General features: G+C 44.2%; 2 protein-coding genes and 1 long non-coding RNA gene across 16 annotated transcripts in view; 2 read left to right on the forward strand and 1 right to left on the reverse strand.

Moving 5' to 3' along the window:
• The first annotated feature begins 13 nt into the window (after positions 1-13).
• On the forward strand, positions 14-10,570 carry LOC124850924. Its single transcript, XR_007032019.1, has 2 exons — positions 14-397; positions 8,935-10,570. It is a non-coding gene; the product is annotated as an uncharacterized LOC124850924 (long non-coding RNA).
• LOC118318141 (sex comb on midleg-like protein 2) lies at positions 2,254-13,311 on the reverse strand. Of its 4 annotated transcripts, none has more exons than XM_035647503.2 (15): positions 13,157-13,311; positions 11,517-11,627; positions 10,927-11,001; positions 10,390-10,460; positions 9,960-10,194; positions 9,289-9,377; positions 8,947-9,190; positions 6,810-7,078; positions 6,622-6,715; positions 6,326-6,529; positions 6,042-6,203; positions 5,817-5,945; positions 4,723-4,941; positions 4,478-4,635; positions 2,254-3,876 (listed from the first exon to the last, which is right to left on the reverse strand). In XM_035647503.2, exons 2-15 carry the CDS (start codon positions 11,536-11,538, stop codon positions 3,751-3,753), a joined length of 2,097 nt encoding a protein of 698 aa, XP_035503396.2. In that variant the 5' UTR covers positions 11,539-11,627; positions 13,157-13,311; the 3' UTR covers positions 2,254-3,750. The 4 variants fall into 4 exon arrangements, with proteins under 4 accessions (XP_035503396.2, XP_035503395.2, XP_035503393.2 ...); XM_035647502.2 differs by having other exon boundaries at positions 4,478-4,632; positions 4,723-4,944; XM_035647500.2 differs by having other exon boundaries at positions 4,723-4,944.
• Positions 13,312-16,364: 3,053 nt separating this feature from the next.
• LOC118318128 (cyclin-dependent kinase-like 5) overlaps positions 16,365-21,807 on the forward strand; it is a 33,106-nt gene continuing 27,663 nt past the window's right edge. For 7 of the 11 annotated variants that reach the window (XM_035647482.2, XM_047336738.1, XM_047336739.1 and 4 more), the window contains exons 1-3: positions 16,381-16,622; positions 18,606-18,837; positions 21,112-21,146. In XM_035647482.2, the coding sequence (XP_035503375.2) occupies positions 18,774-18,837; positions 21,112-21,146 (99 nt within the window). In that variant the 5' untranslated portion in view covers positions 16,381-16,622; positions 18,606-18,773. Of the gene's footprint in view, positions 16,623-18,605; positions 18,838-21,111; positions 21,147-21,807 lie in introns of all 11 variants that reach the window. The other 4 variants (XM_047336743.1, XM_047336744.1, XM_047336735.1 and 1 more) reach the window with 3 other exon arrangements.

Here is a 21,807-nt window from a genome sequence, read left to right on the forward strand (position 1 = left end):
GGGGGGGGGGGGGGGGGGGCGAGTAACATAAAACACATGTCGGGACATTCCGTAATCAAACTTGTCCAATCAAAGCTCCGAGTTTGGCTGCAAAAAGCGTTGCTGAAACTCACGAATGTCTGAGTACGCAGAGACGTGTAACTGACCGCTAAACCCAGAGGTGATCTTTGTGTACGTATGGCAGCTGACTGGTCTCTGTGCGGCTTCGCAGTTTCCCTTTTATATAAATTAGAATTTTGACTTTGCGATTACGGCAAAGACACATGGGTTTCATTTTTGTTTTCCACCTATGTATTTTCCTGGCGCACTGACGTCCTGACGCTGTGTCCACTGGCACACGTGGCCGAGGCCCCGGGTCACCAGTAGATCACCGGTCCTCTCTGATGGACCATGACAGGTTGGTGGAGCTGCAGAGGTAACGACAGACACCACCAGTCCCGACTAAACACATTCTTACTGTGTTAAATAGCACAGGGGAAAAAGGGGGGGGGGTCTTAATTGTTTTCAGATTCAAAACAACTGGCCAAATACGAGGAAAATAATTCTGGAAAGATTTTTTTTCTTTTTCGCTCTGTTGCTGGATTAAATTTGTCTCCCAGCAAAGTGTATAAATCACCGTAATCCTTCCACCCACTGTTTCCAGCGACAGACGTACTAAGTGAATCTCTGTGGAAGTTTGGAAAACTGATTCCACTTTTTAAAAATGTGACGGGGGAGACGAGGTAGAAAGGGAACAGGACGGATTGACAGAAGAGTTAATGGCCGTTTCCTCGGCGTCAGCGAGAGAAGATACCGTTCATGTGTTTGTGAAAGTGTGTTAGTTTGTCATTAGAATCTCCCCCCCCCCCTCACTTTATCAAGCATCTGTTCCAAGTAGTTTGTGTCATTTTTCTGTTTCCGTGGAGCATGAGTAGTGGAAGCGGAGCGCGAGTTTGTTACTGAGTGCACTTTGTCATAGTTTAGTTTTTAAAAAGTAACAGGGTGTCTGACCTCTTCTACCAGGACTGTTTATGAGAATCTGTGAACTACCGGCCAGGAACTAATAACAGACATATGCAGACTGTCTGGATGAAGAGAGAGGAGGAGATGGAAAATACATACAGCTCTTCTTCTTTCCTTTTTTTTTTTTAATTTACCAGCTCTTTATTTATATCGATGTACCTTCAGAGGAACAGTGCATCTTTTCTTGAACTAGTGTTCAACAGAAAGCTCTTTTTTATTTTATATTCTCCCACCGTGATGTAGTTTTGAAATGTTGTACAGGATTTCAGCCTTATTTATTCTTTGTACAACTTTAATTTATACAGTCTGTGTATATTCTGGACGGCCAGTGAGGAGATCAAGTGTGACCGGATGTGAACTCCTTCGTGAGGCACCTCGTGCTTATGGACGCTGTGGTTTTAGCTAAAAGATGTTAGTGACATGTTTTGCTCACTGTACAGTATTTGTGCTTTATTTTTGTTTTTTCTATATATATCGAAGTGAACTAAAATCTCCCAAGGTCTACATTTCCATGCCTGCCTTTTCTTGATGGCATTTTCTATCTGAAGTTTGAAACGCGAGAGAGAGAGTCACTCAAGAGGCTCTGATAAGAATCTGTTGTGGGAAAAAAAAGAAGACAACATGTTTCAGAGTTTTTGTTTTTTGTGTTCACCGCGTTTGACCTTTGATTCTGGTGAGAGAGGCCGACAGGAAGGGGCTTCTTGCAGGCTTCAGGCTCGTGTGTTCGGTTCCTGGAGTGTGAGCGAAGTGGTCCAGTGTCAAGGAGGCCGTGTTAAAACGCACGCTGCGTCAAGAGTCGCTGACAAAACTGTGGCACATTAGAGCTTCGAGCACGAAGAGCGGCGATGTGCAAACGACTCACTGACTCAAGCTGCTGGTGATAATGTGGCACTGACATCAGATCCACCGCGTCCCTCTTCCCGCAGCGTCTGAAGTGTTTTCAAACTGTTGTGATGGTGTAGTTAGTCTTTCAGGCCTGGCTTATTTCTCACGCCTTCAGAACAAGCGTCACAAACAGAGGCTGACGTGAGTTACATGACTAAGAAAGTTCTTCTGACGCAATGTGGTTCTTCTTGTGCAAAGCTTGTGCTGTTGATGAAATTGGCAACTGGTTTCCTGAGTGAACTTTTGTAGGTGACACTGGTATAAAAAATAAAAAAAAGAATCCCGCAACTTTGTTCTCCCCCCTCTTTTTAAAAAACGAATCTTCATCATGACTGCGTTGTTGTGTTCAGTAAGAAGACGTGCACATGCTGTTGTTTTGGTAGGTTTATAAAAAAAAGGGGGGGGGGGGGCAAAATACACAACATCATAAACACAGATTGTTTATCTGGTGTGACATAATTGGACACGTGACTCTTTTTTAGCGACACAAATTATTCAAGTACTTTTTAAAGACGATGCAAGAGAATGAGATCAACAGCACTTGGATCCTGTGTTGAATATCATATGGCACGAGGGGAATAACAGGAAAAGTCTGTTTCAGTATATTTCATATAAACGGTGTGCTACAAAAGCTTGTACTAACAAAGACCACGTAAACCTGAGAGATGTCGTTAGGTAAAGCAAGGCAGACTCTAGTACTGGGGAGTATCAGGAACTAAAAGCACTACGTCGGGTGTTGCGAAGCAGAATGGAATCCGCCCCCATCCCCCTTTTCACCTTCACATTTCTAACTTGTGTATATGATCTCCTTAAAATATTACGTTTTCTACAAAATGTACATTCGGTCGCTGATATTCATGGTTAAACCCATAAAACTGTACACATCTGTTTTTCCGTCGCTAACAGTGATTGTAACGGTCGAAGGTGACGATGCGCGGCCTCCGAGCTAAAATGATCGTGACTGCTAAAAATAAAATAAAAGACATTTATATCAGAACTCAGAAATGATACCGTCCTTAGCAATCTGCCAATTGAAATTCATACAACCGTCATTATGGAGAGCTGGAGCACTACGTGTCGACCAGCGGGAGGCGCCGCAGGCCCCCGCTGAGACACTTAATACATGAGGTCGCCATGCGTGATCCCGCAGGGCGCTCGCGGCAACGGTGAGGTTCCATTTTGAAAAAAAAAGAACCACGAGAACACAACATGATACAGACAAACGATTAGACTAACGGAGACGTCTGTCTAGCACTGGGTGAAAGGAGTGGAATGCGGCGACTGGAGCGTTCGTCAGGCGGAGGAGACGCTGTAGGCAAAGCGCGTGAAAAGTGTGAACGTTCAACGACGACGACGAGACGGACAGCGTCGAGCTCGGGGAAGAACATCTGATGGAGTTATTGTCTCACTGTTACCAGGCAGTCCTTATTAACTGGAAGATTCAACGGTCATAAAAACATCATATAAGAAGAAACATTCTCCATCTTTGGGGATCCAAAAGCAGGATCAAAAGATTTCATCTCTGTAAAAAAACAAAAAAACAAACGTGTCCACAACGTGTGCTCATGTGCTCTGCGATGTGAACACTACAGGGATTCTGTTCTTTTGGGAGTTCAGCCAGTCGCTGGTTGTTCACTGACGAGGGGATGAGGTAAAATGTCGGCACGGCACGGCCCACGTTCTCCGCTCTGGAAGTCTGACCAAGGTGTGACGTCGCGTGTTCAGTCTCTGGAGGCGGAGCCCTGGAGCGACACGTCGTCCCTGCGGCTTCCCCCACGAGTCAAGTGTCTGAGCGCCCGGCTCCTTCGGGGGCTCGTTGGCCCACGGGTCTTGGGGGGGGGGTGCGGGAACGGGGTCGTCTTGTTACAGTTTGCCTTGTTTCAGCCTCTCGATGTGGTGACACAGCTTGAGCGCGGGCCCCAGCTTCAGACCCATGTACTTCATGATCATGTCGCTCCGTAGCAGCATCAGGGCTTTTCCGTCGATCTCCTGCGGAAACAGACAGAGTGGGACGGTCACGACCATGGTCGTGTTGCGTGTGTGCTGTTGTGTGGCATCAATGAATGTATGTAAATAGCTGTGTGCCAGGACGACACCTGGTCCTTCCTGCTGATTGGTCCCCTGCCTGAAATAAATGAAGTGCCAAGATGGCGTCTCAAAGGAGCTCACCCATTCTCCCCATGTGCCAACTAGCCACTTCGCTCGTCTTGGAGCGTCTCTGTATCTTGTGCCATATTCATTTAAGTAGTGGCGGAGTGCCATTTTTCCTGTTCCCACGTTTTCTCCTGTTTTTGACAGTAAGGAAGTTTAGCTATTGTCATTCAGTTTACTCTCACCCTGAAGGTTTAAATTGATGATTAGTTTTTGATATAGCTTGGTTTGTTTGTTGTTTTGGCCTTTGTCCACCCGGAAGCTGAGGAATTGAATTATTATTGATCTATGATCTACATTTAATTTGTGTGGCTACTTGGGCCATGGGGGAGATGTCGTTGTGCCAGGGACTCTTTTCCAAAGAAAACACATGGAGAGACAAAAAGAATCGACAGTGGCCACCGCTAACAAAGTTGCGGTGCTGCTGAGTGGAACTCACGTGTTTCCTGAAGAGTTCGGCATGCGGAGCTAACGCTGTGGGGTCGGCGTCCCTGACGAACTGCATCACCTCCTCGATGCTCCAGGAGGACGGGTTCTTGCTGAGCTGGCTCTCCCGCTCAGACGCCTGCGCCTCGGGACCCGTGGTGGAGCTGGCTGCTGCCGAAGAGGAGGCGACAAGTTCGATCACGAGCGGCTGAGGTGAAGAGTGTAAGCGTGTAAAAGGTGCTTAGATCGTTACTGTACCTTCGACCCGCCGGAGAGGCTGCGCGGAGCCGAGCTCTGCGGGGTGGGACGAGTGGCGGCGTGCGGGTGTGCCATTGGCGGGATGGTAGAGGCCGCTGGCCTGGGGGTGGTACTCCGAGGAGCTCCGCGCCATCTGGGGCCGAGGGGTCATGGAGTTGGAGGCCGAGTCCATGTAGCGCTGCTCCTTCAGGAGGCTGTGCTCCTCGTGGGGCAGGGTCTCTGCTGGAGAGAGGGACACACGAGTGACGTTCCAATAACATTTTGCGAGTGCTGCTCACCTCTGAGACAAAACTATTTACTGTCGCCCACACCTCAGGATAACACACGTGACAAATTTAAGTTAAAGGGTCTAAACCAGCAGCACACACTCCTCTCAGTGCCAACACTTACAACAACACTGTGTATGCAGCTCGGCTAATTGTTGACACACACTGGTTTGTTACACAGCTCACATTTCAGTCGGCCAAAGAGCTGCAGGTAAATACAATGACGTTAGGAAGTGAGTGGGGAAAAATGCCAAAGCAGCTTCTGGCTTCATCCAATGAGCACAGAGTAAAGAGATGACAACCATCATGATGCTGAGTTATCAAGGACTTTTCCAAACTCTTTTAAACAGACTGCACATTTAAAAAAAAATTGACTTCATCAGCTTTGCATTATTACAACTATTGTTCGAATGGGGTGCAGATATGACAATAACTAAGGCAACAGAAAACCCATTTATCAAGGTTTCTTTTGGAGGAATTCTTGACTTGATCAAAGCATTATGTCACATGTTTATTTTAACGTTTACTCATTTGTTGATGATAATCTGGATGCGAGACTAGCTGTTCACTTTTTGGCAGGATCTTCTCCGGATTTGTCTTTTTTATACCAGACGGACAAAGTCTTCGTGGTTTGGAGGAAACTTTTTGAATACAGAGGATGACGCCCTGAGGATCACTAGGTTGGGCTGAGAAGATGAATATACAGTATACGAATGAACACAGGCTGACTGCACTTCCTCTAGTACCATTTAAGTTTTTTCTGACTATGAATTGGAAGCAGCTAAACGGCGTGACATGTATTGAAAACATGTGCAAATGGAGCCGTACCTTCCGAAGGGTGAGCCTCGGTGCGCAGATGTTTGGGAGACAGAGGAGCTGCGAACGGAGGAGAGACGCCGGAGAGACTCCGCTTACTGCCCCTACTCAGAGAGGGCGTGTCCAACGCCTCTTCTTTCACTGGAACACACACACAGGAGGGGAAACTCAGTTTTAGCTGTAAGTTTCCCACAAAAATATCTCACGATAACAAATGAGTGAGTGACTTGTCGTTACCTGACTTGTTCCTGTCATAGGCGGAGTAGTGGCTGAACGGTTGGCTGCTGAACAGGTTGTCGCACTGCAGGTGACGACACATGGTCTCCAAGAACCGCAGCACAAAGGAAGCACTGGAGGCTGAAGGTAGTTTGACCACACGGACTCCACCGTCCGTCCTCACTGGGGAGGGGGAGGGAGGAGGGACAACGCGTCAGTGCTCCATCGATCAGCTGTCACAAGAATGTCTCAAATGACAGGTGTTGTGTGTGTGTGTGTGTGTGTGTGTGTGTGTGTGTGTGTACCTCTGACGACCTCTCCTCCCCCCGAGTGAGTCTGCAGAGCGATGAGCAGGACTTTGGGCTGATAGGCGCAGTCGACACACGACTGGACCACCTGCTGCAGCACGGCGTTCACCGGCCCCGGGCCAAAGTGGTCCGGCAGACGCTGCATCTGCTTCCTGTCCAGGTGGGGGCCACAGTTCCCATGCTTGTTCACATACACGCAAACTGAGAGAACACACGAACACAAAGAACGCTTTAGGTACTCGGATGATGTCTTTAACTGATTACGAGAAGCGAACAACCACAAGTCCATTTACCTGTGGAGACCACTGAGTTGAGACTGGGAGGACTTTCCTGGGGAACCTGGATGCTGGGCAGCTGCATCTGACCCTGGAGAAGCTTGGACTTTCTCTGAAAAAGACACAAGTTCAGACACACTTGAACCCAGGAACGTAGAAGTAAAAAAGAATTTAGGCGTTTGTTTCAGCGGGGCCAGGAGTCTCACCTTGCTCCCGGGTTTGGGTCCTCTCTTCTTATGAGGCCGGGGTACGAGCTGCGTGTTGTCTTCGGGTGCGGCTGCGTTATGGGCGGCCGCCGCCTCTGCCACAGCCTTGAGCAGGGCGATGGTCTCGCTCTTGGGCCGGCGGCCCCGCACCCCCTTCCTGACAGGCAGGGGGGGCAGGGGGTTGGGAAGTCTGTAGGGCGACTGCATGGAGCGCCTGCTGGGCTTGGAGGGTGACGCCGGGAGCGTCTGCAGGCTCTTTGGGAGGGTAACTGTGACAACAGCATAAATGAAGTAGGTGAAAAATGCGGAGATTCACAACATCGTGACATCATACTGACTGTGGCATTTTAATACACTAGAAATAATATTTACTGGGGCCTTTGCTAAAAGGAGAAACACAGACATGGATATGGAAAAACATAGAGTTGACATAAGGTGAGAAGTGGGCTTTTAAAAAAATCTTTGGATTGAAACTCCAGACGTGATCTATCTTTGTGGGGAGAGAGGAGAATAAAAATGAATAAACATAGAGACAATCTGTGCGTCATTATCTGTGGAGCAAATGACCAACACTGTGCTGCTGATGTTGGTGGGTTAGACGAGAATCAGAGCAAAGAGATGGAGTGGTGCCAGTCTGGGTTTGGACAAGGCGCAGATCTCATGACTGCGATATGTCAGAGGAAGTGATCCCATTCATGTCGCACAGTTCAAATGACTTGAGCAGAAAAGTAAATGAATACGATTACGAAGGTAAAAAATCGTGCATATCTGCAGAAAATAAACAACCCATCGATACAATCACACAGAAGTTTTTACACCAACAGAATTCAAATATTTCTTCTTATCTTGCTTTTACTCTGCAAATAAGGAAAACGCTTTGCCAGGAACACAAAGAAAAGTAAAAGTGGAACTCACCGTGCTGATAGAAAAGAAACACACTATTCAGCAGACGCCCATTTACTCAACTAGTAAACATGTTTTTCTGAATGTATTCAGGATTCCATAACAATTCCAACACGCACAGCAGATTGCCAAATAATAAATCTCCATCCAAAACGCAGCACGAGCTTTGAAACAAAAAAGCTTCCACTGACGGAGGAGCTGCAGTGTGCAGACTGATCAGCATCAGATGGGGGAGGAGAGAGGAAAGGGGGGAAAGTATGTGTGTGGGATTCATATCCCCTCCCAACATTGTAGATCTCATACACGAGCAGGTAAAGTTAAAAGAGGAATACAGTGGGGGTGTAGCAGCAGCAGCAGCAGCAGCTGTGTGTGTCATGTGTTTTGTGGTAGATCATTTTAAACTCTCCATCCAGTCGTATACACAGACGTGGTCGAGTCTGGGCCGAGCAGCTTTTATGTATACACACATTTTTCCATCTAAAAGAACATAACTCTTCTTCCCTCCCTCCTGTTCCCAAACACACAAATGGACACGACTCCCCGCTGCATCTGCAGAGTTTCACACGCAGCGCTCAGTACGTCTCCCGCAGCTGTCCACCGACAGATCTCGACACTTTCGAGTTTCTGAACGTCGCTGCAGTTTATCAAAAAGGGGCCGCGATGGAAACGCCATGTTGAACTTGTTACTAAGCAACCCAACTTTGGTGCGCAGTGCAGCCACTGTGACGATAGTGGAAATAGATAAATCTGACCAGATCTACTTATGTACACCACACGTGAAATTTAAAAAGGCACAAAATGGAAAGAATAGTGTAAGGAAGTTTGACTTGAAAAAGGAAATCTGTGAAAATCGTGTTTCAGCTCACAGCAGAAGACACTGTTCCCTAAAGCAAAGCTCTACTGACTTTATTCTTCATTTAAACAGTTGTTTTAAGTTTAAACTCTTAAGATTTCCCTAGTACTTACTACTATTGTCACTTGCATAACCACCAACACCAAGCCGACAACCAGAAATCACCAACACTAACCCGGTTTCAGTCATCACATGCCCCTGCACAACCTTCGATACCACAACCGCTTCACTCAGACGGAAGAACCACTGTTCAGTCTCCTTCAAATATGAATATGTGTTCAATCACACGTAGATCTTTGAGTGTCTGTGTACATTTAATCGTATCTATATCTTTAAAGATGTTTAAAGGTCTTGTGCTGCCACCTGCAGGGTGACACTCACCACTGTTGCCTGGTGCCTGGAGGCTGTGCTTGGTGAGGGAACACCAGCCCACGGGGAAGATGTCCCGCGAATCCCACTTGCACCAGTAGTCGAAGGCACCCCGCCAGCCGTCGAACATGACGAACACCTCGTCGCCCCTCACCTCCCCAATGGTTGCCGGGCAGATGAGGTACGGGTTCTTCTTGTCCACAGCCTCCAGCTTCATGCCCGGCTTAAAGATGTTCTGTGGAGGCCTCGGTGGTTCCTGACGATTGGTGAAATAACGATTTTTAAATACGCACACTACCGACAAGATGAAAAGATGAAAGGTGGTTTTCCAAAGCTTTTTGAAGCACTGTGTACCTTTTTAAAGGCTGTCGCTGGCGCCATCTCTGCTCCATTCAGGGTTCTCAACAGAAACATGGGCCATGAGGACGCATTCATACGAAAACCTGGAGAGAGACAATTTTGTCTAATTTACGACATCGGCAAATGCAGAATACAATTTTTTACAGTCATTAATGCACAATGTGATCTGCTGGATCGTTTCCAGATTTGTTGGCGGCATTGGAATCATTTCTTTTTTTCTTCACTGGACCATTTTTATGTTTTTCTTTTGGATCGGTATTTATTCTAAACAGAAAGTCAGATGTGATACATTTTAATGAATTTCATTTATGAAGAACCGCTGATATTGGATTTGTGTGGTTGCAAAAATTAACCGTTAAGTTCTTTTAATCCGTGTGTATATTTACACACACTTTACTATTCTGATCATTCCATATTTACTACAATATTATAACAAAAACATGTCTGCCAACTTTCTGTTACCTTCAAGTTCTTTCAACTAATGTAAGTATAATTTTCTTGCTGAACTTCTATAACCCTACCCTAGTGTTTCTGTAGATACGTACTAAGGAATGGAACAAGTCTTCCTTTTGTTCTGTGTTGTGGAGAATAACAACTAAGCAGTGAGACCTTTGTTATAGATGACATCACCAACATGCTCACATCCCACCACCACCATTTCTTACCCAGTGGCGGCTGCAACATGTCCCCGTTCTTCTCGCAGGTGCCGATGGGCTGGATGTCAGAGGAGTCCACCAGCCTCCAGAAGTCGTTGCTGTTGTCACTTCCGTCCAGACGCAGGCGCAGACGGACCCCAGTCAAACCCATCACCGTGGCGATGCAGACCGAGGTGGAATTGCGTGGGTCGTGAGCTTCAAGCTTCATTCCCACTTTGAAGTCATTGGAGGGAGGGACTCGAGCCTGGAGATGAAAGGACAATCACATACACATGTCGCCGTTAGCACTTCCCTAATCGCTGCATGGAAATCATTATTTAAGCCAGTGGCTTGGGCCGGGTTTACTACTCCAGTAAGAATACCATGTACTCAGCTTATTACATGTGATGGTACTGACTGAAGCATCGCTAAAATATGAAATGAACCGAGAAGGACGTACCTGACGAAAACAGCTTGGTGGAGCCGGTATAGATGATGTTTCTTTCAGATATTCTTCCCAGCTGAAAGCATCTAAAGAGGAAAAACAACATGTTTCTTTAAGTTTTGTATCAATTGCAACCCATTGATTCTTGTGTATGTATGTCCAGTAAATGATTAAATAAAACCCAGTAAACACACCAGAGCAGTGTCACCTTCGATGTTAGAAAGTGTAAAAATCAAAGTCCTGGTCTCTTTCCAAGCTTGTGTCTTGTCCACTTGTATCAACCCGATCATAGACTTTTATTACAACAAGGTAAAACGTGAGTCTTTGCTTTTTGGAAAGAAATCTGTGTGCAAACTAGTGCAAACATCGGGAAGGGGGCAGCACTCTGCTCTCTACTACAAGCAACAGCATGTAATTAACAAAATGTATGTTAAAGAACAATAAAATGACTACGGGGCTCTCTTGATAAAGTAAACTAAAACAGCGTTTCTTGTGTTCAAACAAAGTAATTTAAGGGAAACACCATCACAAAGTATAAAAGACAAAGTTCACCTTTATTTGTTGCAGGAGTTGTACCTGTTGGCGGAACTGTTCTTCCTGGTTTCTCTTTTTTGCCGTCTTTCAGATCTAAAAATTAAACAGGTGATAACAAACCTCTTTTTTAATGTATGAACTAAAATTATGAGAGACAAATAAGAGTAAAATAAACATTTTCTTAAATGAAATCTTGTTTTTTCAGACAGGGCAAAGACCCTTTATTGACAACATTTTTCACATTTGACAAATTATGGTTACAGTGTAATAACAAAGGCACATGTTGGAACCTGAATACTGGAAATGCAGGGAAGTTTTTGATGACTTCACAAACTAACCTGACAACCCGTCTAATCGTACAGAGGAAGTGAAAACACTTGTGTGGTTGTGCTGGGTCTTTACCAAAGAGTAAATTCGGAGAAATGACGAATCATAATTTGAATAGCTACAAGGGTGCAAAAATCTCTCAAGCATTATTTTATAAAAATTGCGACGAGACCATTTTCATAAATAAATCTGCCTTTTCTTATTTGTACAATTTTGCCTATAAAACCTCAGAGGACATGAACACTGTCTTTAACAGACAAAATCAAACGATGACAACTTGCCTTTTAGCGGAGTCTTCCCCATGGTGAAGAGGTGACGACCAATGGTGGCACTCCCGTGAAGACAGTCAGGGTCGACCCAGTATGATCCGCCCGCGCCCGAGTGGTTTTGTCCTAAAAATATATAAAGCGGAAATATTTGATATGAGACCCTGCGCGAGCAAATACAAACGAGATGGGATCAAAACTACAATGTTGTTCATTAGCGTCACATACAAACTACAAGGGCTTTGAGGATCATCAGTGTTTACATGTGGACAGAGCTGGTTGTCTTCTTAAATATTCAATGTGACAATTTGGAACCAACATATGATTGTTAATTCAGTAATAACGGCGCTGCGGCCAATGATCATTTTCACTGTCACTTGATCTCTTGCTTATTATTACTGAGTACAGGGGAAACTGCCCATCAATTCAAACAATCATACATGTGTAATGATTTACAACCAAATAGCAAAAACGGTAAACAGGCAAATGTGATCTATCGCTCCCCTGTTGATCTCATCAACACACAAGTGCACAGGCCTGAGGTAGTGATGCAACCACACAGTTGTTACTAGTGGGGACTTGTGATGACTTGATCCAACTCCTCACTCAAGTGACATGGTGCTGATGTTGACGGGAACCGAGACACATCAGATCATCTTCCGTGTACACGACTCGGGTCCAGTGATGGACGCTCCCCAGGGAAACGGGAGGGTCGTGACGGGGGGGGGGGGGCTCTTTTCTCCCTCGGGGACTACAGACACCGACAGGCCTGTGGTGTCCCGGGACACTGCGAGTGACACCGGGCGGGAACTTGCCAGACTTCCAATAAATTGTCTGACCGACGGACACGAGCGAGACACGCGCCAAGTAATGTGAAAAACCAAGCAGCTGTTCCCACGTCTGTTACATAACACGAGCGCGCGTCGTCAGCTGAGACCCCCCTTCACCGTGACAACACGCACTCGCTCGCGACAGGAGTGACGTTAGTATGAGGAAGCTAACAGAGCTAGGAGCCGTGTCAACGACGACGTGACCAGCGATTACTCTGGCTGTTCCCCCTGAAATATGTCAAGTTAGATCAAAGTGTCGCCTTCCTTCTGGAAGGGACATTTGCACTTCCGCTTTCCTGTGTTGTTTTTTTGTTGTTGTTCGTCTCTCCAACTCAAACATGACCTCAGCGTGTAGCTGTTAGCGGGGCTGGTTATGTCACCTCACGTCAGCCTCTTGATATTAACTTGGTCGGTCTCCGCTAGCTATGGAACAAATGATCGAGATAAAGTGAGGGTTTGATTGACTCGATGTATTACGTAATAATAAAACAGCTATTGTTTGTGTGTGTGTGTGTGTGTGTGTGTGTGTGTGTGTTTCAGATATCGCTCCTTTGCTCTCGGACGCCGCATCTGATGAGCAGCACCATCACTCTCCGGTTCCAGGTGATAGCCGGGGCCCAATGTTGACAACTAGGACTGCTCGGTTTGCTAGCTACCGCTGCTGGCTAATAACTAGGTCGGCTAACCTCAGCGTTCACGTTAACCCCCTCCGAGCACTTTCTTCTCCCACATCACCGCGGAGCATAACACACGGCCCGGGGTCGCGGACCCTCACCGGACGCTCTTCCGAAACTCCGCGTTATCAATTCCGAGGAGCAAACTTACAAGCGTCGCCTGTTTTCGAGCGAAGAGCCACTTTTTCCTCTATTCGTCAGCTGCCATTTTTTTTTTCTCCCTTCCACGAATGTAGTGTATTCTTACACGCATGTAAGTTATGCCAAAGATGGGATTGCGCGGAGCGAGAGGGAGAACAACGACGAGAAAAGCGACGTCGCGGGCTCGAGTCACCAGGTGTAGTCCCAGTAGGCCAATAAACCCTCGCGTTGCTCACAACTGCAGCCAATTAAGATGCGGCTTGCTCGTTTTATCCAATCAGCGTCGGGGCTTCGCGGGCTTTAATTTGGGATTCCAGAAAGTAACACTAGTCAGCCATCTTCACTTTCTCTCATCTTTACAAGGTCTTACTCACGCATCCCCCTGCTGATGGTCAGAACTGATCCGAAATACTCAGTTAATGTCAGAGAAAATATGGAAACTGAACTGAAACACAGTGACGGAAACTCTGACTCTTTCTAAACTTCTTCAGAAAAAGGCAGCTCTTTTAATAAGTAATGCGAGGGAGAAAACCATACCACTCAATTGCATCACCCAACACTCCAATACAATTACAGTGTACTGGAAATAAACAAATTGTAGTAAACAAAATAATAGTTAGTATATAATAGTATATTAAACATATTTTAATATTACAATACAATAACACATATATTATTACAAATATTATACAATTATATCCGCAAACTGATTTTAATATTTGGAGAATTCACATTTGGATATTAAGCCTAGAGATTTTTCTCTGAAAAATGATTCAGAATTGTTATCCAATGTTAGTTTCAAACTCGTGTTTTCCCCTTCCACGATTTCCTATAAAGTTTAGGTCAAACAGAAGTTGTCACATGTTTCGGCATGCATGGAAACTCCAGAAGTATAAGCTAAAGAAATAAAATGTATTGTCAATAAAGGCTTCTGACAATGATAGAAGAAAACAGGGAGCCAATATCTGTGTTTCATTTCAAAATGTTTTCACTTTGCACATATTGTTGAAAGTTTTATTTTATGTCTCCACCAAGACCAAGGACAAGCAGCATAATAACGTGAGTCACAAATTAATTTCCCATTCCCTTGACAATTTCTGAGGTTGCGGTTTTTCATTTTCACCGGCTCACTGGCTCTGTCATCCAGCAGCAACTGGCTGACTGGCACCGACTCAGTGGCACCAGCTCACTGGCACTGCATTTTCCTTTGTTCCTTCCCCTGGAAATCTGAAGCCAGCAGCTTTGTTTTCAGAGCTGAATTTGCACACGTTATGTATTTATTTTTCAGAAATAGATAAATTATTGACATAGAAATTCATAACCCTAACCCACAATAAGAAAAGAAAAAAATACATGGCATCAGTAAAGTCCCCACATTTTTGTTTTGGGTATTAGTGAAAAATGGTAAAATTTTGTACCTATTTTATACCTATTTGGCATTCCTTAACGTCAACAAATATGTCTCCAGCCCTTGTGTTGATGTGATCTGTACTTGCTACGAGTTGGGAAAAGTGGTTCTTTGAAAGAGTCTGTTCACAAGTTGTTTTTACAGTTATTTATAGGGGGATTCTTTGACTTACAGTTTAACTTATTGGTGAAGCTGAAGTTTGACAGACATAAACAGCGCTTTAACTTCTCTTACCACAGTTACACCAAGTTATTTTTAAAGAGCTGCATTGCAAGAATATATAGAGCATATGTACTATAGACATATCTCTTATGTGTATGGTTTTAATCACTCTCAAAAAGCCCCCAGAAAACAATCAGAAAGTATTTTGTCATAGTTTCTTGTTATTATTAAGGAGAACAAAGCTGGCATACAAAAATATGACACATTCCCAAAATCAGTTCAGACACATATTTCAGTCATTGGGGTTTTAAATCCAAACTGATTTGACCTTGAAAAACCATTGTCTTTCATATAGAGGGTCCCTTATTATTCATGTTCTACATGCTGGATGAGGCATGATGGAAGTGTCACCTGTCACGGTGCTTATTACATGGAAATCAAAATCTTTGGATCATCATTTGATTCTCTACACGTCAACATTCTCTCAGATTGTATTTTCCGTAAGCCCTGCTGATAAAAACTCCTCTGGGATTGAACACCTCTTTAGATATCACAGGAATTCAAATAAATGTTAGTTCATTTCACCATATGTGAGGCAAACCTACTTCAATTCAACCCTTGTAATGGATGAGTGTTTGTTTGCTACAGTTTTGGCTTCATCCTGCGGGTGGCAGCATTGTATGGTAACACACTCATGGGAAAGAAGAAAAAAAATACAGATCCTTGAGTGTTTTGAATATCACTAGCTCATTTGATCTGAATAAAGTGGGGGTTATGGATAAAGACACACACACACACACACACACACACACACACACACACAGAATCCCATCCTGGAGTTTATTTTTGTTTTTTCTTCATCTATCCAAGATTTAAGTCCTTAGCTTTTCATTTTCTTTCTTAAATAATGTAGTAAAGATACATATCACCTAGCCGTAAAGTCTATGAGATATACATTTAGTTCTGAAGGTATTTGCATGTGATTTGTGTGCCTGCAAAGCCCCAACGATTAAATACAACTTTTCATTACAGTTCATAATAGTTTTCCCCAAGCTGTGTGTGATCACTCTCACATTGAATTCAAACTCATTAACTGAATAGAATGAATTTGTGCCTTTAGGTTTATTCTATCATCTGCTTATTGGATGAATTGCACACGTTGTCCACACACAGAGAGAGAGAGAGAGAGAGAGAGAGAGAGAGAGAGAGAGAGAGTGCAGAATTGCAATGCTTCACTAAATAAGAGCACCAACACTAAACCATAATCTCCATGAACAGCAACCTCAAGTCAATTGCTGGAGTGTGAATACAGGACACCCTTGAGCAAGGCACTCGTTTCTCACCAGCATGGCCCTGTTTTTGAATATCTGCTCGCTGTTTGTGAATCTCTAGGTTTCAACTGCTATAATTTGATTGCTTTTAGATGTCTTACAATACAGACAGCGGGGTATGATCCTCTGAATTATGTAATTGTGAAAATCAGAACAATATTATTCTACCCCATACGAAAACACCCTCGGTCCCCCCCCCCCCCCCCCCCCCCCCCCTTTCCGCTCTCCGATTGGTCAAAAGCGAGGGGGGCGTTGGAAATAAACAAGCGCTCTGAGCGTTCCCATTGGTCGCCGTCACGCCAATCACCAGCTGTTGCCCCGGCGATGTGCTTGCAAGCTTCTGTCAACCGCACGATCCAGTTACCGGAGCCGCCTGCTGCAATGAAAATACCCCCGTCGGTGGGCGGATGTACGGGCCCCGCTCCACCGTCTCGGACCGAGGCACCGACTGAGTGAGTGAGTCGTTTGTGTGTTGTCACGTCGTAGAGAGCCACAAAGTGCGAGCTCGAGCCGGTGCGACGTGAATTTCCCCCCCGCGCGAGCTCAGGAGCGGAGGCGGCGTCCCCGAGCCCGAGGTTTGTTTTGAGCCCATTTGCGGGGTGTGTGTGTGTGTGTGTGTGTGTGTGTGTGTGTGTGTGTGTGTGTGTGTGACGCTGGCGTCGTTTGAACCTGACCAACAAACGGGACAGCTGTTGTCGGGGACTAAAGTTGGAGCGGGTGTAGCAGTGTCAGGTCGGACTTGTTGGATTTTTTTTTTGTTGTTGCTCCGCATTGAAAATGTGGGAGCTACGTTCATCCTGTGGGCAGCCGTGGCTACCACGCGCACGAGCACACACACACACACACACACACACACACACACTCACATACACACACACACACACACACACACACACACACACACACACACACACACACACACACACACACACACACACACACACACACGTACTCACACACACACACACACACACACACGTACTCACACGCACACACACACACACGTACACACACTCACACACACACACGTACACACACTCACACACACACACACACACACACACAGACACACTCACAAACACACACACACATACACACATACACACACACACACACACACACACACACATACACACACGCTTCACATTTGAGCATTGTAGCATGAAGCAACAGGACAGGTGTATGCAAGATATATTTACATAAACAGCAATTTTTGTGACTTAATAAATAATCAATAATCATCATTTCAATAATAATAAATGACAAATGCAGTTTAAATGAATGCATATCTCTGATGGTTCTTATCTTGTGCTCCTCACTTTACATCTCAAATGTCTGTGACGTTGTAAAAGCTTTATCCCTTGTTGTTGTTTTTGTGTGCAAAATGCTTAATTGTGGTGATTAATAAACCCACCCTGGACATGGAGAATGGGGCTAATGGTCATATGAAGAGGTTTAAAGGTTCTGTTGTATGAATTCCACAGACCCGGTGCGTTACCACGCATGAGTCACGCTGTTGATAGAGAGGAAATGTATGATCCACACACAGCGAGTGCCCAGTGCATTCCTGATCACATTAGTCTTTCTAGGTCCCGGCCAGGAGAAGTGGTCTGCTCAGATCTGCTCGGGGGAGAAAAACAATAGGCTGCATGTCACTGCATGTACAGTAGGTTGTGAACAAGTGCGGAGCGTGTCAACAGGCTCAGGTTCCACAGATTATTTCTGTGACGCTGTAAAACTGTTTGATTTTGGTCCGGTGTCAAGTTTTTGCCCACAGTGTGTACGTACCCGTGTTGATGATGGTGTGCAAGTGAGCGAGATAAGACCGGGGAGCAATAGACCACACAGCAGATGTTAAACGTTCTGGGAGACGCGGGAGTTTATTTTGGTGCCGAGGTGTTTTTTCTTTGTGTGCATACTGATGAGCAGCTCCTGTGCCCCCACAGCGCCGTAGGAGACTGGGGAGTGTGTGTCTGTGTACAGACAGAGTCCTTGAGCTTTCCAGCAAGGAGGGAGATGAAATGGAGAAATCGGTATCTAGAGCCTCATCTGATTCAATAAGAGTAGAGAGTTTGTGTGTGTGGATACCAGAGTAGAGGCATTGATCACATTAAGAGCTTGTGTTTGTTTCAGTCTTCGAAGAAAGGGAGAGTGGAATTATTTTCACAAGGTTCTGTGGTGCATTACTACTGATGTATTATGTGGCTCTGGAGTGACTTTCTATTGTCTACTAAAATATGACTAATGCCTCAGTATTCAAATAGTTGACCCGCGTTATAAACTGAGGGCACAGAGGAATTTTAAAAGGCAGGTAAGTCTAATGTAGATGCTTTTAAATGTCACTCAGGGGACTGAAGGACTTCTTGACCTCAGCTTTAAAATAAAAAAAATTGAAATAGTCTCTTTCTGGAGCTGTCCAGAAGAATATTCACAGCAAATTGGTTAAAGATCCAAAAGCTAATTCACTCCTGGTCCATAGGTATTTCATGCACTTTTAAAAGGGTAAGCAATGATTACAACTGTATGCATTTTAATTCTGGTGCGATGTTTCTGTGCAGGTCAAAGCGAGCGACTCACTGAAGGCATGTGGCAGATATTATGGCTCATGACCGGCGCACACCTCCCGGGAGCCAGCAGCTGGCCGGCTCCTGCCCCCCTGTAGCCGGGCCGCCCTCCGCCTTGAGCTCCACGCACGTTAACGCCGTACACGTGCACCTTTTGACTTCATGAAGATCCCCGACAACGGTGATGTAATGAATAAATTTGAAGTCCTGGGGATCGTGGGTGAAGGTGAGAGTTTTCATTTTTTCAAATGTGAAGATGGTAAATATAACAACACAGGGGTTTTTTTGTTTTTTTCTGACATTGATCTGCAGCAGCACAAGTCCAGTCTCGACTTCAGTCACAACTTGTCACGCGAGGTGGTGCACCCACAAATGTGTTGTAGGGTTTTTCAGTGGGAAATCTTCCGATCGTTTGTATCCAATTTGCCTGCGAAACAAAGGCTGTTAAAAGCCCGAGCTGTTGTTCATGACTGAACAAAACCAATAAGGTCAAGGAGACTATATTTATATATATCATTTATTCACTAGGGAGAACTGTAATGTTTTAAAAAAAACAAAACTGAAAGTAGATGCTGTGACCTGGATTATTCTAGTGTTGTTATAGTAAAATAAAAGAGGTAGTTTTTTTTGGTGTGTTCAGTTTAATTGTTGCAAATTATGAATGGCACCATGTCCTTCGAAAGTTAAATTCCAACCAAAATGCCTCTCGCGGCCTTTCCTCTTTCCATGAGCTTTGGGTGATATAAAGTGGCAGAAGCCCTGAGGTGAGGCCACCCACTTGTCCCAGTTTTTAACACCCATATACTCCCACCTCCCTAGAAATGTTATAATGTTCGCTAATGTGTCAGTAGAAGACACAGGAGAGACTTTGAGCTGGTCTGTGGAAGCCGAGGGCCTGTCCACCGACGAGCGTGTCTGGATGGAAGGAAGTGAGCGCTTTTAGTGCCACATTCGTCTGTAAAGTTGTGGATGCTTTTTTCAGTCCCGCTCTGCCTTTCGCACTCATGACACAGTGCGCTCCACTTGATCCAGCGTCACAGATTTTTACTTAGTGATCCTGAGGTCAGTCAATTTTGCTAATGATTCAGGGCTGAGTGCCACATGTAGTCTCACCTCGGCAATTAAAAAAACTCAATGTTTTCTGATTATCTCTTATCTAAGATACAAATCTTGTAGTTTTGTATCTTTTGGCACATGAACTACAAATACTTTTGTTTATTGTTGTAATTATCTTGTGGTAACAGATTTGTCTGTAGGAGCAGATTTTGGTACATCTAAGTTCTTCATAGTCAGGAAAAACAAAGTGAAAAAGATTTGAGAGTCAGTCGGCGAACAGCAAATATTTTCAATGCCAAAGTTTAATTAAATTTGCAATATTGTATTCATGGCATATATGTTTTCCTTATCTTTGTCTGTTAAGTAAGTTCATGGATTCAATGATTTTTAGTAACAAGTTCTCTAGATTCCATGAACAAGGAAGCATTTTCAAAATGATAATCACATAGCACTTATCTCAACAAGTTAAAGTGCTTCACATTATACATCGGAATTAAATGGCACAGAACAAAACAAGACTAAATGAAAATAAGGAGGTATAAGTAAAGTATTTATAAGTAAACAGGAGAAGTGCTGACAAGTGTAATCTCCTCATAGAAGGAGTCCCTGTGTCTCGGGGCCACGATGGCAAAACCCCTTTCACCCTTACTTGCCAAAGTCACAACTGCAACAGCACTAAACTGTAGTAGACGTTTATTAGAAATGATTTATCCAAACATTCACTGTTATGGATTTCTTTTGGAAGTGTCTCATACATTTTTTTTTACAATCAATGAAAACCACCTGGGGAAAAAGAAAATCGATCCATAAGACTGTGGAATTATTGAAGAACACTGGCCACAATACTTCCTTTGTCAAACCGTACAAAACCAATCTTAGAGCTTCAAACACTAACCCTTTCTAAACTGTCTTCGAAATAAAGAATGGATTTTTTTTTTAAAGCAGCATCTTTTTGCACTGATGTTTGTGCGTGCGTGCGTGTGACTGCCAGGGTCAATAACATCAGAACTTCAGTAGGTTGCCAACACTTGTGTCCTACTTTCTGAGCCACCTGTCCTTGTACAGAAGAGTATGTTTTTCCGTAATTCATGTGAACACATGAGACACATTAAAAGCCCTTATTACTTTTATATCAGCAACCTGGAGAAATAAAACAAGCTCTACACTTGTTAGCACTTGTCATTATTGGTCAGCTCACCTCATGTGAGACTTTCTAAGTCGATTTCGTATTTATAATTATGTTTTAAGTATGTTAATCACAAATTTACATCTGTAAACTGAATTTGAGCTGACATTTTTGTGTTATTATTTCACAAGGATCTACTTTTAAGGAAAGTAGCACTTTTGAAAAGGCAACCACTATAAATACTCTGAATATTCATGAGAAGGTTAGCTGTTTTAAATGTCAGTCAGTCACGCAGTTTGCTTCTTCTTCTTTTTTTAGGTGCCTATGGTGTTGTTTTGAAGTGTCGACACAAGGTAAGATCTTGTAAATGTTAATAAAATCACATCAGCCGCTTGTTGCGTATTGGACCTTTCAAACCATTCCAATCATCATTTGTTTATCCTGTTATATTACCTACTTCATGTAACGATTTGCCCTCGTGAAAACATCACGTTGTGAAGGGTAAATTTGCTGTAATCTATACTTTTCTTCTTGTCGGCAAATCCCATGAAAAGGTGTCTTTCTGTTTAACCACACTCTCCTCTGTCTCCACTGTCTAAAAACTATTAGACAGCTCATAAACAAGCTACAGTTTATTTCATTCAATAATCACAAGCACTGTAGTTTATTTTGAGTTAATCCCATTTACGCTGCTCTGCTGCTGTAAATGCATACCCGAGCCCCCAATGAGTATTAATCTGCCACTGAAAATAGTCTCTGAACCAAATCCTTTTTCTTTCCTCCAGTTTGAGTAACTTTCACAAAAAAAACTACAACCTAGCTCTTTTTGAAAATGATTTAACCTTTTTTTTTTATGTATTTGTGTATTTGTTTTTAAAGATTTGCCATCCAGTAAGAATTAACAGGCTTTGGGCTGATTTGCTAATGGTAACACATCTATAGACCATCTTGTTGGAAGTTAAAGATATCATGTGTAACTTTTCTGCATTTCTGCAGCAGGAGGGCTGTCCGAGT

This window comes from Scophthalmus maximus, chromosome 13, assembly GCF_022379125.1.
Source record: "Scophthalmus maximus strain ysfricsl-2021 chromosome 13, ASM2237912v1, whole genome shotgun sequence".
Taxonomy (NCBI): Eukaryota; Metazoa; Chordata; class Actinopteri; order Pleuronectiformes; family Scophthalmidae; genus Scophthalmus; species Scophthalmus maximus.

Coding starts and splice junctions, on each gene's coding strand:
- LOC118318141 (XM_035647500.2), bottom strand. CDS start 11,538: ATGGGGAAGACTCCGCTAAAAG. Junction 11,002..11,516: donor GGGGAAGACTCCGCTAAAAG/GCAAGTTGTCAT, acceptor TTTAATTTTTAG/ATCTGAAAGACGGCAAAAAA. Junction 6,716..6,809: donor GACCCAAACCCGGGAGCAAG/GTGAGACTCCTG, acceptor TGTCTTTTTCAG/AGAAAGTCCAAGCTTCTCCA.